The sequence below is a fragment of the Coregonus lavaretus genome (genome assembly GCF_964263955.1).
Source record: "Coregonus lavaretus genome assembly, chromosome: 9".
NCBI lineage: Eukaryota > Metazoa > Chordata > Actinopteri > Salmoniformes > Salmonidae > Coregonus > Coregonus lavaretus.
This window is the reverse complement of record NC_139996.1, coordinates 152708-169146: the sequence shown is the minus strand read 5'-3', so window position 1 is coordinate 169146 and position 16439 is coordinate 152708. Positions and strand designations below refer to the sequence as shown.

The window sequence follows — 16439 nt, the reverse complement described above, 5'->3', positions numbered from 1 at the left end:
TTTATTCAGATTTACAGATGGCATACACGTTTGTTATTAAGGCACATGAAAGTTCACTTGTTCCAGAAGGCATTTCTGCCAAAAAAATAAAATTTTAATAAAACAAATCATGTTTATGTTCAAATCCCTCTCCTGTGAAGTAGTGACGCACAAGAATCGCCTAGTTTCCTGAAACGAGTCACATATTATGCATTTATGTGTCTGAGTGTTGCTATGCATTGTGCAATAACTAGCTACAAAATAGGTTATTAAATATGTTATATGGTTTTCCCTTCCTGATATCTTGCCTTGCATTTTATGACAATGACGACAATAAAAAATTGTACTGACCCATCTTATCATATAACTTTATTAAATTCCAGTGTACAGAAGTTAGTACCATGGTCCCGGTGAAAGTCGACGGACTAGACACCGAAGCTCTGTTGGACTCTGGGAGTGTACTTACACTCGTAGCCACGAGCCTGCTTTCCCAGTGGAACGAAAGTGGCGGGGAGATGTCAGTTTCCTGTGTCCACAGTGACACCAAGCGGTATTCTACTGTACATGTCAATATCGTGACTCCACAAGGGAGCTGCCAGATGATGGTGGGTGCCAAACTGGAGTTGCCGGTACCCCTTCTCGTGGGACGAGATTGTCCACTGTTTGCGCCACTGCGGAGGCACGAGCTGAGGAAAAAGGTAAGAGCTGGCGGAAGATGAGAGCGCGGACGACCATTCGCCTGCGCGGCCCGGAGGCAAGCGGTTGACAACTGAGGGGACAGTTCCGGACTGCCCAGTCGGAGGATCCGAACTTGAAAGCCGCCGCAGCCCATGTGATAGCGGTGGATGGCCAGCTACTTCCGGGGGTGAGTGACTGGTGATACCCCCATTTCCAAATCAAGAATAACCTTTTGTATCTGGTGTTGTTCCAACAGGGGGAACTTCGAGAGGTACCGACGATCAAGAAAAGTCTCCCGAGTGGCGCAGTGGTCTAAGGCAGCAGAGCTAGCTGTGCCACTAGAGATCCTGGTTCGAATCCAGGCTCTGTCGTAGCCGGCCGTGACCGGGAGACCCATGGGGCGGTGCACAATTGGCCCAGCGTCGTCCAGGGTAGGGGAGGGAATGGCCGGCAGGGATGTAGCTCAGTTGGTAGAGCACGGCGTTTGCAACGCCAAGGTTGTGGGTTCGATTCCCACAGGGGGCCAGTATGAAAAATAAATAAAAAAGAGTGTATGCACTCACTAACTGCAAGTCGCTCTGGATAAGAGGGTCTACTAAATGACTAAAATGTAAAAATGTAACTAGCACCAATGTGGCAATAGTGTGTCTCTCTCTACACATAAAGGAATCATCTTCACAGTGACCAATGTGTGTAGTAGAATGACAAAGATTCAAACATGTTTCAAATCTGATGGAATTTTGCTATATATTCCCAATTCTGCTTATGTAATAGCCTAACATTAAATAATTGACAGGTCAATGACTTTTGACCTTTATCCTAATTAATGTGGTTAATGTGTTGTGTTCATATACAGGCATTACAACCCCCACCTTCACAAGATGCATATATATATATATATATATATATTAATAACCACACCTCGCGTACACCCGTAGATACGTTGATGCAAAAACATTTACGTAAACAACATGTAAACAAGGTGTTAGTAAGGAGTTAATTATGTGTCTTATCTGGGGGGCAGGTATGTATGTTTATATGTGTGTATGTGTATGTGTCTTACCTGGGGGGCAGGTATGTATGTGTATATGTGTGTATGTGTATGTGTCTTACCTGGGGGGCAGGTATGTATGTGTATATGTGTGTATGTATATGTGTCTTACCTGGGGGGCAGGTATGTATGTGTATATGTGTGTATGTATATGTGTCTTACCTGGGGGGCAGGTATGTATGTGTATATGTGTCTTACCTTGGGGGCAGGTATGTATGTGTATATGTGTGTATGTGTATGTATCTTACCTGGGGGGCAGGTATGTATGTGTATATGTGTGTATGTATATGTGTCTTACCTGGGGGGCAGGTATGTATGTGTATATGTGTGTATGTGTATGTGTCTTACCTGGGGGGCAGGTATGTATGTGTATATGTGTGTATGTATATGTGTCTTACCTGGGGGGCAGGTATGTATGTGTATATGTGTGTATGTGTATGTGTCTTACCTGGGGGGCAGGTATGTATGTGTATATGTGTGTATGTGTATGTGTCTTACCTGGGGGGCAGGTATGTATGTGTATATGTGTGTATGTGTATGTATCTTACCTGGGGGGCAGGTATGTATGTGTATATGTGTGTATGTGTATGTATCTTACCTGGCGGGCAGGTAGCGTGGCAGCCCTCGATACAGGTGAATGGACAGGGGAGGGGCTGTGAGTGCTGACAGGTGATTGGACAGGCAGAGCCACATGTGTTGTACCTCCACTGGCATATCTCCCCTAAACCGTCTGCTGCAAGGTTCAGCTCCTGGCAGCTCAGAGCTAACACACACACACACACACACACAGACACACACACAGACACACAGACACACACACACACACACACACACACACACAGACACAGACACACATACACACATACACACATACACACACACACACACACACACACACACACACACACACACACACACACACACACACACACACACACACACACACACACTATACATGAAACAACTTTATTTGAAGAGGGAAGGCTGTAGAATGGCTGTAGAATGTTGCCGTGTCTGAAAACTTGCGTTCTAAATAGTTGGCATTTTGGAAAAATAGAGTTCTACAGTATGTGACATTTAGAAAATGTAGTATGCATTAAATGTAGTATGCATTAAATGTAGTATGCATTAAATGTAGTATGCATTAAATGTAGAATGCATTAAATGCTCAGAGATCATTTGGGCTGTTCATCTAGTAGAATTCACTGCAAACTATCAGGCGGCAGGTTTGGATCACCATGCTGACTGGAAGAACAAGGATGTCGTTGTGCCCTTGAGTAAATAACATGAAATGCTCTGGATAAGAGCGTCTGCTAAATGACTAAAATGTAGGAAGATAACCGTTTTTCGAGACCCACTTGTGTTTGACAGCTGATAATCACCGGAGGGGTGAATGAATGGTGGGAATCAACCCAATTGAGGATTAGATTATACATTCTCAGCAGTATGAACCTAGTACGCTCACTACATTCTAGTATGTTCTAAATAGTATGTAGTATGCGTTTTAAGTAGTAGGCAAGCCAGATTTTGGACACGGCCATGATTCCAGTGAGTAACTATGGCATCCATGGTGTGTGGGTGTGACCTGTGACTTACGGCACAGCTCATTGGTCCTCCAGCTGACAGCCACGCCCACCTCGGAGCAGGCCTGGGCGTATGCAGCGATGACATCGCAGAAACACACACAGTCTCCGACGGACGGACAGGAGCACGCCGCCTCCACACACATCTCTACAAAGGGCTCTGGGTTCACCTACACACACACCCATGCACAAAGTGTATTATAGAGTGTTTATTACAGGTTGTAAGAGTGTTATGTACTGTTTATTACAGGTTATAAAAGTGTTATGTACTGTTTATTATCGGTTATAAGAGTGTTATGTAGTGTTTGTTACAGGTTATAAAGTGAGGGAAAAAAGTATTTGATCCCCTGCTGATTTTGTACGTTTGCCCACTGACAAAGACATGATCAGTCTATCATTTTAATGGTAGGTTTATTTGAACAGTGAGAGACAGAATAACAACAAAAAAATCCATAAAAACGCATGTAAAAAATGTTATATATTGATTTGCATTTTAATGAGCGAAATAAGTATTTGACCCCTCTGCAAAACATGACTTAGTACTTGGTGGCAAAACCCTTGTTGGCAATCACAGAGGTCAGACGTTTCTTGTAGTTGGCCACCAGGTTTGCACACATCTCAGGAGGGATTTTGTCCCACTCCTCTTTGCAGTTCTTCTCCAAGTCATTAAGGTTTCGAGCCTGACTTTTAGCAACTCGAACCTTTAGCTCCCTCCACAGATTTTCTATGGGATTAAGGTCTGGAGACTGGCTAGGCAACTCCAGGACCTTAATGTGCTTCTTCTTGAGCCACTCCTTTGTTGCCTTGGCCGTGTGTTTTGGGTCATTGTCATGCTGGAATACCCATCCATGACCCATTTTCAATGCCCTGGCTGAGGGAAGGAGGTTCTCACCCAAGATTTGACGGTACATGGCCCTGTCCATCGTCCCTTTGATGCGGTGAAGTTGTCCTGTTCCCTTAGCAGAAAAACACCCATAAAGCATAATGTTTCCACCTCCATGTTTGACGGTGGGGATCGTGTTCTTGGGGTCATAGGCAGCATTCCTCCTCCTCCAAACACGTCGAGTTGAGTTGATGCCAAAGAGCTCCATTTTGGTCTCATCTGACCACAACACTTTCACCCAGTTCTCCTCTGAATCATTCAGATGTTCATTGGCAAACTTCAGACGGGCATGTATATATGCTTTCTTGAGCAGGGGGACCTTGCGGGCGCTGCAGGATTTCAGTCCTTCACGGCGTAGTGTGTTACTAATTGTTTTCTTGGTGACTATGGTCCCAGCTACCTTGAGATCATTGACAAGATCCTGTGTAGTTCTGGGCTGATTCCTCACCGTTCTCATGATAATTGCAACTCCACGAGGTGAGATCTTGCATGGAGACCCAGGCCGAGGGAGATTGACAGTTCTTTTGTGTTTCTACCATTTGCGAATAATCGCACCAACTGTTGTCACCTTCTCACCAAGCTGCTTGGCGATGGTCTTGTAGCCCATTCCAGCCTTGTGTAGGTCTACAATCTTGTCCCTGACATCCTTGGAGGGCTCTTTGGTCTTGACCATGGTGGAGAGTTTGGAATCTGATTGATTGATTGCTTCTGTGGACAGGTGTCTTTTATACAGGTAACAAGATGAGATTAGGAGCACTCTCTTTAAGAGTGTGCTCCTAATCTCAGCTCGTTACCTGTATAAAAGACACCTGGGAGCCAGAAATCTTTCTGATTGAGAGGGGGTCAAATACTTATTTCCCTCATTAAAATGCAAATCAATTTATAACATTTTTGACATGCGTTTATCTGGATTTTTTGTGTTGTTATTCTGTCTCTCACTGTTCAAATCAACCTACCATTAAAATTATAGACTGATCATGTCTTTGTCAGTAGGCAAATGTACAAAATCAGCAGGGGATCAAATACTTTTTTCCCTCACTGTATGAGTGTTATGTAGTGTGTTTGTGACTCACCAGACTATTGCAGTCTCTGAAGATGGCGCTGGTTAGAACACGACAGGACTGTTCCACAGTCACCAACCTCACTATGTTACCACTGCAGGGAGGGGGTAACTACACACACACACACACACACACACACACACAGACACACACAGACACACACACACACACACACACACACACACGTTGTTCAAGTTCTGAAGAAGTTTAACAGAAACACATACTATAGACTGTGTGTGTCTGTGTGTGTGTGTGTGTGTGTGTGTGTGTGTGTGTGTGTGTGTGTGTGTGTGTGTGTGTGTGTGTGTGTGTGTGTGTGTGTCTTTGTGTCTGTGTGTACCTTTGTTGCATCGGCGCAGCTGGGTTTAACCTTCCAGGAGTTTCCAAAGTGGGTGGAGTCGACCTCCAGCTGGTTGTTGCTGCTCAGAAGGTCGTTGTTCACGTTGCCATCATAGTTACCACACAGACCACACACATGCTCCTACACACACACACACGCACACACACACACACACACACACACATAGAAACAAATACACAGAATGATGGAGACAGTTATGAAGTGCAGTATAATAGTAGTATAATGTATGTATAGTGTAGCAGTAGTATAGTAGTAGTATATTAGTAGTATTATAGTACTAGTAGTATAGTAGTAGTAGTAGTAGTAGTAGTAGTATAGTGTAGTAGTATAGTAGCATATTAGTGTAGTAGTAGTATAGTAGTAGTGTATTAGTAGTATAGTAGTAGTATAATAGTAGTAGTACTATAATAGTGTAGTAGTAGTATAGAAGTGTCGTAGTGCAGTAGCATATTAGTATAGTAGTTGTAGTAGTAGTAGTAGTAGTAGTAGTAGTAGCATATTAGTGTAGTAGTATAGTGGTAGTAGTATAGTGGTAGTATATTAGTATTGTAGTGTAGTGGTATAGTAGCATATTAGTGTAATAGTAGTAGTATAGTAGTAGAAGTAGTATAGTAGTATTGTAGTACTATAGTAGCATATTAGTGTAGTAGTAGTAGTATAAGTATAGCATTATTATTATTATTATTATTATTATTATTATTATTATTATTATTATTATTATTATTATTATTATTAGTTGTAGTATTAGTAGTAGTAGTATTAATAGTAGTAGTATTAGTAGTAGTAGGTGTAGTAGTAGTAATGGTAGTAGTAGTGGTAGTATCACAGTAGTAGTAGTGGTAGTAGTACTAGTAGTGTTAATAGCAGTAGTCATATAATAGTAAAAGTGGTATTACCCTGTACTGTGAGGAGATGTGTACTAGCAGGCGGGACCCTGGTCCCAGCTAATAGAGATGTGTTAGTGTAGTACTAGTAGTAGTATAGTAGTATTACCCTGTACTGTGAGGAGATGTGTACTAGCAGGCGGGACCCTGGTCCCAGCTGATAGAGATATGTTAGTGTAGTACTAGTAGCAGTATAGTAGTATTATAATATTGTAGTAGTATCGTTTTATAGTAGTATAGTAGTATCATTGTAGCATAGTAGTGTAATAGTATAGTAGTGGTATTGTAATATAGTAGTAGTATAGTAGTGGTATTGTAATATAGTAGTAGTATAGTAGTGGTATTGTAATATAGTAGTAGTATAGTAGTGATGGTATAATAGTACATTAGTAGTGTAGTAGTATTATATTATAGTAGTAGTATAGTAGTGGTATAGTAGTGGTATAGTAGTAGTATTACCCTGTACAGTGAGGAGATGTGTACTAGTAGGTGGGTTACCTTGTCCCAGCTGATAGAGATGTGTTAGTGTAGCAATAGTAGTAGTGTCGTAGTAGTAAAGTATTATAGTAGTATAGCAAGAGTTTAGCAGTATTATAGTAGTATTATAGTAGTGTAGTAGTATTATATTAGTATTATCATAGTATTGTATTAGTATAGTAGTATAGTAGTATAGTAGTATAGTAGTATAGTAGTATAGTAGAATGGTAGTAGTAGTAGTAGTAGTACAGTAGTAATATAGTAGTAGTATAGTAGTAGTATAGTATAATAGTACATTAGTAGAATAGTATTATTATATTACAGTAGTAGTATAATAGTATCATTGCAGTAGGATAGTAGTATTACCCTGTACTGTGAGGAGATGTGTACTAGCAGGCGGGTCCCCAGGTCCCAGCTAATAGAGATGTGTTAGTGTAGTACTAGTAGTAGTATAGTAGTATTACCCTGTACTGTGAGGAGATGTGTACTAGCAGGCGGGTCCCCAGGTCCCAGCTGATAGAGATATGTTTCCCCAGCAGCAGGATGAAGAACTGACCAGAGCGAATTATCTCCACCTCAACACCCTTCATCACTGGCCTCCTCATCCTCACCTGGAGAGAGGGGGGGGGGGGGGGGGAGGTGGTAAGTGTGTGTGTGTGTGTGTGTGAGTGTGTGTGTGAGAGGGTGCATGTGAGAGAGTGTGTGTGACCTGTCTGTGCTCCATAGTGATGAGTCCTCCCTGGTAGTAGACTGTTACAGCTTTAGCGCAGCGATGACCTACGACCCCACAGGCCTCATTCTCCACCAGCACCCTGAATGACCCCTCCTCTCCTCCACACTGGTCCTGGAGAAATAGAGGGAGAGGGAGAGGTGAAGAGAGAGAGAGATGGAGGGAGATGGAGGGAGAGAGAGAGAGAGATGGAGGGAGATGGAGGGAGAGAGAGAGAGAGAGAGAGAGAGAGAGAGAGAGAGAGAGAGAGAGAGAGAGAGAGAGAGAGAGAGAGAGAGAGAGAGAGAGGTGGAGGGAGAGCGAGAGGGAGGTGGAGAGAGAGAGGGAGGTGGCGAGAGAGGTGGAGGGAGACAGAGAGGTGGAGGGAGAGAGAGGAGGGAGAGAGAGACAGGTGGAGAGAGAGAGAGGTTGGAGAGAGAGAGGTGGGAGAGAGAGGTGGATGGAGAGAGAGAGGTGGAGGGAGAGAGAGGTGGTGGGAGAGAGAGGTGGAGGGAGAGAAAGATGGAGGGAGAGGTGGAGGGAAAGAGATGTGGTGGGAGAGAGAGGTGGAGAGAGAGAGAGGTGGTGGGAGAGAGAGATGGAGGGAGAGAGAGGTTAAGGGAGAGAGAGGTGGAGGGAGAGAGAGATGGAGGGAGAGAGAGATGGAGGGAGGGAGAGAGAGATGGAGGGAGAGAGAGGTGGTGGGAGAGAGAGATGGAGGGAGAGAGAGGTGGTGGGAGAGAGAGATGAGGGAGAGAGAGATGGAGGGAGAGAGAGGTGGTTGGAGAGAGAGATGGAGGGATTGAGAGGTGGAGGGAGAAAGAGAGATGGTGGGGCTCAAGAGAGGGAGGGAGGTGGAGGGAGAGAGAGGTGGTGGGAGAGAGAGAGGGAGGGAGGTGGAGAGAGAGAGAGGTGGAGGGAGAGAGAGAGGTGGAGGGAAAGAGATGTGGTGGGAGAGAGAGGTGGAGAGAGAGAGGTGGTGGGAGAGAGAGATGAGGGAGAGAGAGGTTAAGGGAGAGAGAGGTGGAGGGAGAGAGAGATGGAGGGAGAGAGAGATGGAGGGAGGGAGAGAGAGATGGAGGGAGAGAGAGGTGGTGGGAGAGAGAGATGGAGGGAGAGAGAGGTGGTGGGAGAGAGAGATGAGGGAGAGAGAGATGGAGGGAGAGAGAGGTGGTTGGAGAGAGAGATGGAGGGAGGTGGAGAGAGAGGTGGAGAGAGAGAGAGAGGTGGAGGGAAAGAGATGTGGTGGGAGAGAGAGGTGGAGAGAGAGAGAGGTGGTGGGAGAGAGAGATGGAGGGAGAGAGAGGTTAAGGGAGAGAGAGGTGGAGGGAGAGAGAGATGGAGGGAGAGAGAGATGGAGGGAGGGAGAGAGAGATGGAGGGAGAGAGAGGTGGTGGGAGAGAGAGATGGAGGGAGAGAGAGGTGGTGGGAGAGAGAGATGAGGGAGAGAGAGATGGAGGGAGAGAGAGGTGGTTGGAGAGAGAGATGGAGGGATCGAGAGGTGGAGGGAGAAAGAGAGATGGTGGGGCTCAAGAGAGGGAGGGAGGTGGAGGGAGAGAGAGGTGGTGGGAGAGAGAGAGGGAGGGAGGTGGAGAGAGAGGTGGAGAGAGAGAGAGGTGGAGGGAGAGAGAGAGGTGGTGGGAGAGAGAGAGAGAGGTGGAGGGAGAGAGAGGGTTGGAGGGAGAGAGTGAGGTGGTGAGAGAGAGAGAGATAGAGTGAGAGAGAGTGAGAGAGAGAGAGATGGAGAGGTGGAGGGGGGTGAGGGAGGGACGGAGAAATGGGGAGAGGTAGAGGGAGAGAGAGGATGGAGGTTGTGGAAGGAGAGAGAGTGGGGGGAGGGAAGATGGAGAGGTGGACGGAGAGAGAGAGTGGGGGAGGGAAGATGGAGAGGTGGACGGAGAGAGAGAGTGGGGGAGGGAAGATGGAGAGGTGGACGGAGAGAGAGAGTGGGGGAGGGAAGATGGAGAGGTGGACGGAGAGAGAGTGGGGGAGGGAAGATGGAGAGGTGGATGGAGGGAGAGCGTGGGGGAGGGAAGATGGAGAGGTGGACGGAGAGAGAGAGTTGTCATCATGATTACAAAACAACTTTGAGACAAGTACCAGGCATGACACACACACACACACACACACACACTGTAACACACGGTAACACAAACTGACCTGCACCAGGACATACTGACAGAGCCCAGGGAAGGAGTACTGGAGACCATCAAAGGTGATGTAATGTCCCTCTCCCACTGTACGACAGACACCGTCACACACCTGCTCTGTACAGCGCCAACGTCTGTTCTCACACAAACTGCACACCCACATAAAAATAGAGTTCTGAATGATCTAGCATCGTTACGTTAGGTAGGGTCTAAACAAGGTGCGTACCAGGTGATATTGTTACGTTAGGTACTGTCTAAACAAGGTACATACGAGGTGATATTGTTATGTTAGCTACAGTCTAAACCAGGTACGTACCAGGTGATATTGTTATGTTAGCTCCAGTCTAAACCAGGTACGTACCAGGTGATATTGTAATGTTAGCTACAGTCTAAACCAGGTACGTACCAGGTGATGTTGTTACGTTAGGTACAATCTAAACCAGGTACGTACCAGGTGATATTGTTATGTTAGCTCCAGTCTAAACCAGGTACGTACCAGGTGATATTGTAATGTTAGCTACAGTCTAAACCAGGTATGTACCAGGTGATATTGTTACGTTAGGTACAATCTAAACCAGGTACGTACAGTGGGGAAAAAAAGTATTTAGTCAGCCACCAATTGTGCAAGTTCTCCCACTTAAAAAGATGAGAGAGGCCTGTAATTTTCATCATAGGTACACGTCAACTATGACAGACAAATTGAGAAAAAAAAATCCAGAAAATCCCATTGTAGGATTTTTAATGAATTTATTTGCAAATTATGGTGGAAAATAAGTATTTGGTCACCTACAAACAAGCAAGATTTCTGGCTCTCACAGACCTGTAACTTCTTCTTTAAGAGGCTCCTCTGTCCTCCACTCGTTACCTGTATTAATGGCACCTGTTTGAACTTGTTATCAGTATAAAAGACACCTGTCCACAACCTCAAACAGTCACACTCCAAACTTCACAATGGCCAAGACCAAATAGCTGTCAAAGGACACCAAAAACAAAATTGTAGACCTGCACCAGGCTGGGAAGACTGAATCTGCAATAGGTAAGCAGCTTGGTTTGAAGAAATCAACTGTGGGAGCAATTATTAGGAAATGGAAGACATACAAGACCACTGATAATCTCCCTCGATCTGGGGCTCCACGCAAGATCTCACCCCGTGGGGTCAAAATGATCACAAGAACGGTGAGCAAAAATCCCAGAACCACACGGGGGGACCTAGTGAATGACCTGCAGAGAGCTGGGACCAAAGTAACAAAGCCAACCATCAGTAACACACTACGCCGCCAGGGACTCAAATCCTGCAGTGCGAGACGTGTCCCCCTGCTTAAGCCAGTACATGTCCAGGCCCGTCTGAAGTGCATTTGGATGATCCAGAAGAGGATTGGGAGAATGTCATATGGTCAGATGAAACCAAAATAGAACTTTTTGGTAAAAACTCAACTCGTCATGTTTGGAGGACAAAGAATGCTGAGTTGCATCCAAAGAACACCATACCTACTGTGAAGCATGGGGTTGGAAACATCATGCTTTGGGGCTGTTTTTCTGCAAAGGGACCAGGACGACTGATCCGTGTAAAGGAAAGAATGAATGGGGCCATGTATCGTGAGATTTTGAGTGAAAACCTCCTTCCATCAGCAAGGGCATTGAAGATGAAACGTGGCTGGGTCTTTCAGCATGACAATGATCCCAAACATACCGCCCGGGCAACGAAGGAGTGGCTTCGTAAGAAGCATTTCAAGGTCCTGGAGTGGCCTAGCCAGTCTCCAGATCTCAACCCCATAGAAAATCTTTGGAGGGAGTTGAAAGTCTTTGTTGCCCAGCGACAGCCCCAAAACATCACTGCTCTAGAGGAGATCTGCATGGAGGAATGGGCCAAAATACCAGCAACAGTGTGTGAAAACCTTGTGAAGACTTACAGAAAATGTTTGACCTGTGTCATTGCCAACAAAGGGTATATAACAAAGTATTGAGAAACTTTTGTTATTGACCAAATACTTATTTTCCACCATCATATGCCAATAAATTCATTAAAAATCCTACAATGTGATTTTCTGGATTTTTTTTTCTCATTTTGTCTGTCATAGTTGACGTGTACCTATGATGAAAATTACAGGCCTCTCTCATCTTTTTAAGTGGGAGAACTTGCACAATTGGTGGCTGACTAAATACTTTTTTTCCCCACTGTACCAGGTGATATTGTTATGTTAGCTCCAGTCTAAACCAGGTACGTACCAGGTGATATTGTAATGTTAGCTACAGTCTAAACCAGGTACATACCAGGTGATATTGTTATGTTAGCTACAGTCTAAATCAGGTACGTACCAGGTGATATTGTTATGTTAGATACAGTCTAAACCAGGTACGTACCAGGTGATATTGTTACGTTAGGTAGGGTCTAAACAAGGTGCGTACCAGGTGATATTGTTACGTTAGGTACTGTCTAAACAAGGTACATACCAGGTGATATTGTTATTTTAGCTACAGTCTAAACCAGGTATGTACCAGGTGATATTGTAATGTTAGCTACAGTCTAAACCAGGTACGTACCAGGTGATATTGTTATGTTAGCTACAGTCTAAATCAGGTACGTACCAGGTGATATTGTTATGTTAGATACAGTCTAAACCAGGTACGTACCAGGTGATATTGTTACGTTAGGTAGGGTCTAAACAAGGTGCGTACCAGGTGATATTGTTACGTTAGGTACTGTCTAAACAAGGTACGTACCAGGTGATATTGTTACGTTAGGTACAATCTAAACCAGGTACGTACCAGGTGATATTGTTATGTTAGCTACAGTCTAAACCAGGTACGTACCAGGTGATATTGTTATGTTAGCTACAGTCTAAACCAGGTACGTACCAGGTGATAGTTATGTTAGCTACAGTCTAAACCAGGTACGTACCAGGTGATATTGTTAGATATGGTCTAAGCCAGTTACAGTGCTTTCGGAAGCCTTCTTCTACACACAATAGCCCATAATGACAAAGCAAAAACAGGTTTTTAGAATTTTTTGCAAATGTAAAAAGTATTCAGACCCTTTACTCAGTACTTTGTTGAAGAACCTTTGGCAGCGATTACAGCTTCGAGTCTTCTTGGGTATGACACTACAAGCTTGCCACACCTGTATTTGGGGAGTTTCTCCCATTCTGCTGAAGGGTTTTGGTACCCTTCCGCAGATCTTTGCCTCGACACAATCCTGTCTCTGAGCTCAATGGACAATTCCTTCGACCTCTTGGCTTGGTCTTTGCTCTGACATGCAATGTCAACTGTGGGACCTTATATAGACATGTGTGTGCCTTTCCAAATCATGTCCAATCAATTGAATTTACCACAGGAGGACTCCAATCAAGTTGTAGAAACATCTCAAAGATGATCAATGGAAACAGGATGCACCTGAGCTCAATTTTGAGTCTCATAGCAAAGGGTCTGAATACCCATGTAAATAAGGTATCCGTTTTTTTTTTTTAATAAATGTGCACAAATTTCTAAAAACCTGTTTTGGATTCGTCATTATGGGGTATTGGGTGAAGATTGCTGGAAAAAAAAAATATTGTATCCATTTTAGAACAAGGCTTTAACAAAATGAGGAAAAAGTCAACGGGTCTGAATGTTTTCCGAATGCACTGTATGGACCAGGTGTTACTTTAGGTAAGCTCTAAATCAGGTACATACCAGGTGATATTGTTAGATGTGGTCTAAACCAGGTACAAACCAGGTCTTACGTTAGGTACAGTCTAAACCAGGTACGTACCAGGTGATATTGTTACGTTAGGTACAGTCTAAACCAGGTACGTACCAGGTGATATTGTTACGTTAGGTACAGTCTAAACCAGGTACATACCAGGTGATATTGTTATGTTAGGTACAGTCTAAACCAGGTACGTACCAGGTGATATTGTTATGTTAGGTACAGTCTAAACCATGTGCGTACCAGGTGATATTGTTATGTTAGGTTCGGTCTAAACCATGTACGTACCAGGTGATATTGTTATGTTAGGTTCGTCTAAACCATGTACGTACCAGGTGATATTTTTACGTTAGGTATACTTTAAACCAGGTACATACCAGGTGTTACAATACGGTCTAAACAAGATACTTACCAGGTTTTACATTAGGTACGTCTAATTCAGGTACGTACCTGATGTTACGTTAGGTAGGGTCTTAACCAGGTACGTACCAGGTGTTACGTTAGGTAGGGTCTTAAGCAGGTACGTACCTGATGTTACGTTAGGTAGGGTCTTAACCAGGAACGTACCTGATGTTACGTTAGGTAGGGTCTTAACCAGGTACGTACCTGATGTTACGTTAGGTAGGGTCTTAAGCAGGTACGTACCAGGTGTTACAGTCCATTTTGATGCTCTGTCCAGGTGCGTAGGCTCTGTTGTTATGGTAACAAGGACACTGCTCTGGAGCGATGCACTCTCTCCTATGTCGAACCTGAATCAAACAATCAAGTTTTTAATTATTTCCCTCTAAGCAGGTACTGACCTGGTGACTGGACTCAGACCAGGTGACTGGTGCTGGACTCTCTGGCCAATCAGTGACATGTACCTATCAATTAGTTCACACCCTGATAGACAGACTGTCAAGAATGCTGTAGGTGGGTGTAGTGGTGGAATCAAGCGCAGGACACCGAAGTATAGTCCAAAAGACTTTAGTCAATTTCCAACAAGGAAAACACGAACAAACTTGCCCGAAGGCGAAACAACGCACGAAGGCGACAAAACAAAAGGCGCACTAAACATGTGCGTAAACGCTCCAACACAGTGGAGTGACGCTCAACCGAGCGAATAAGCAAAATGCAAGCACAACACACGACAGAAATAAATCAATCACACACAACACTAGACAAACACAACGAGAAACTTATAGGACACTAATTACGCTAAACGAGAACAGGTGTCACAACAAACAGACAAAAGCAAACGAACATGAAACATACAACGGTGGCAGCTAGTATTCCGGAGACAACGAACGCCGAAGCCTGCCCGAACAAGGAAGAGAGGCAGCCTCGGCCGAAACCGTGACAGTACCCCCCCCCTTGACGCGCGGCTCCAGACGTGCGCCGACTCCGGCCTCGGGGACGACCCGGAGGACGCGGAGCAGGGTGCGTCGGGTGCCCACGATGGAATTCCGTCAGGAGAGACGGGTCCAAAATGTCTCTCCTCGGCACCCAGCACCGTTCCTCCGGACCGTACCCCTCCCACTCCACTAGATATTGGAGAACCCCCATCCGACGTCTCGAATCCAAGATGGACCTCACGGATTACGCCGGTGCCCCCTCGATGTCCAATGGGGGCGGAGGAGTCTCCCTGATCTCACTTTCTTGGAGTGGGCCAGCTACCACCGGCCTGAGAAGGGACACATGGAACGAGGGGTTAATACTTTTATATTCAACAGGTAGTTGTAATTTGTAACACACCTCGTTCAACCTTCTCAGGACTTTAAATGGCCCTACAAATCGCCGACCCAGTTTCCGACAGGGCAGGCGGAGGGGCAGGTTTCTGGTAGAGAGCCAGACTCGATCACCAGCTGCGTACACCGGTCCCTCACTGCGGTGGAGATCGGCGCTCGCCTTATGACGTCGGAGGGCCCGCTGCAGGTGGACGTGTGCAGCGTTCCATGTCTCCTCCGAGCGCCGCGCCCACTCATCCACCGCAGGAGCCTCGATCTGGCTCTGCTGCCAAGGTGCCAGAACCGGCTGGTAACCTAACACACATTGGAAAGGGGTTAGGTTAGTGGAGGAATGGCGTAGGGAATTCTGGGCCATCTCGGCCCAGGGAACGTACCTTGCCCACTCCTCCGGCCGGTCCTGGCAGTATGTTCTAAGAAACCTACCCACATCCTGGTTCACGCGTTCCACCTGCCCATTACTCTCCGGGTGGTACCCCGAGGTGAGGCTCACCGAGACCCCCAACAGCTCCATAAAGGCTCTCCAGACCCTGGAGGTAAATTGGGGACCTCGATCAGACACAATATCCTTGGGTACCCCGTAGTGCCGGAACACATGGGTGAATAGTGCTTCGGCAGTTTGCAGGGCGGTAGGAAGGCCCGGCATGGGAGCAAACGACAGGCCTTAGGAAACCGGTCCACAACGACCAGTATAGTGGTATTCCCCTGTGAAGGAGGAAGGTCAGTAAGGAAATCCACCGAGAGGTGAGACCATGGTCATTGTGGAACGGGCAGGGATAGTAACTTACCCCTAGGCAGATGTCTAGGCGCCTTACACTGGGCGCACACCGAGCAGGAGGAAACATAAACCCTCACATCCCTTGCCAACGTGGGCCACCAGTACTTGGCACTAAGACAGTGCACTGTCCGGCCAATACCAGGGTGTCCAGAGGAGGGTGACGTGTGAGCCCAATAGATCAATCGATCCCGAACCTCGAGCGGAACGTACTTCCGACCCTCCGGGCATTGCGGTGGACTAGGGTCGGTGCGTAACGCCCGCTCGAGCTCAGCATCGACCTCCCACACTACCGGTGCCACCAGACACGACTCCGGCAGTATGGGAGTGGGCTCCACGGACCTCTCCTCCGTGTCATACCGCCGAGACAGTGCATCTGCCTTACCGTTCTGTGACCCAGGGATGTACGTGATCTTAAATGTAAACCGGGTCAAAAACA

At 45.8% G+C, this 16439-nt stretch overlaps 1 protein-coding gene across 1 annotated transcript in view; it reads right to left on the bottom strand.

Annotated features, from left to right (window-relative positions):
* The window catches only part of vwf (von Willebrand factor), a gene marked incomplete at its 5' end in the record, with an annotated part of 137835 nt that overhangs the window by 92116 nt on the left and 29280 nt on the right, over positions 1-16439 (bottom strand). The window contains 8 exons of the mRNA XM_084168151.1: positions 2307-2471; positions 3305-3461; positions 5248-5346; positions 5576-5716; positions 7422-7568; positions 7667-7801; positions 9827-9965; positions 14147-14250. Of these exons, the coding sequence (XP_084024277.1) occupies positions 2307-2471; positions 3305-3461; positions 5248-5346; positions 5576-5716; positions 7422-7568; positions 7667-7801; positions 9827-9965; positions 14147-14250 (1087 nt within the window). The remainder of the gene's footprint in view (positions 1-2306; positions 2472-3304; positions 3462-5247; positions 5347-5575; positions 5717-7421; positions 7569-7666; positions 7802-9826; positions 9966-14146; positions 14251-16439) is intronic.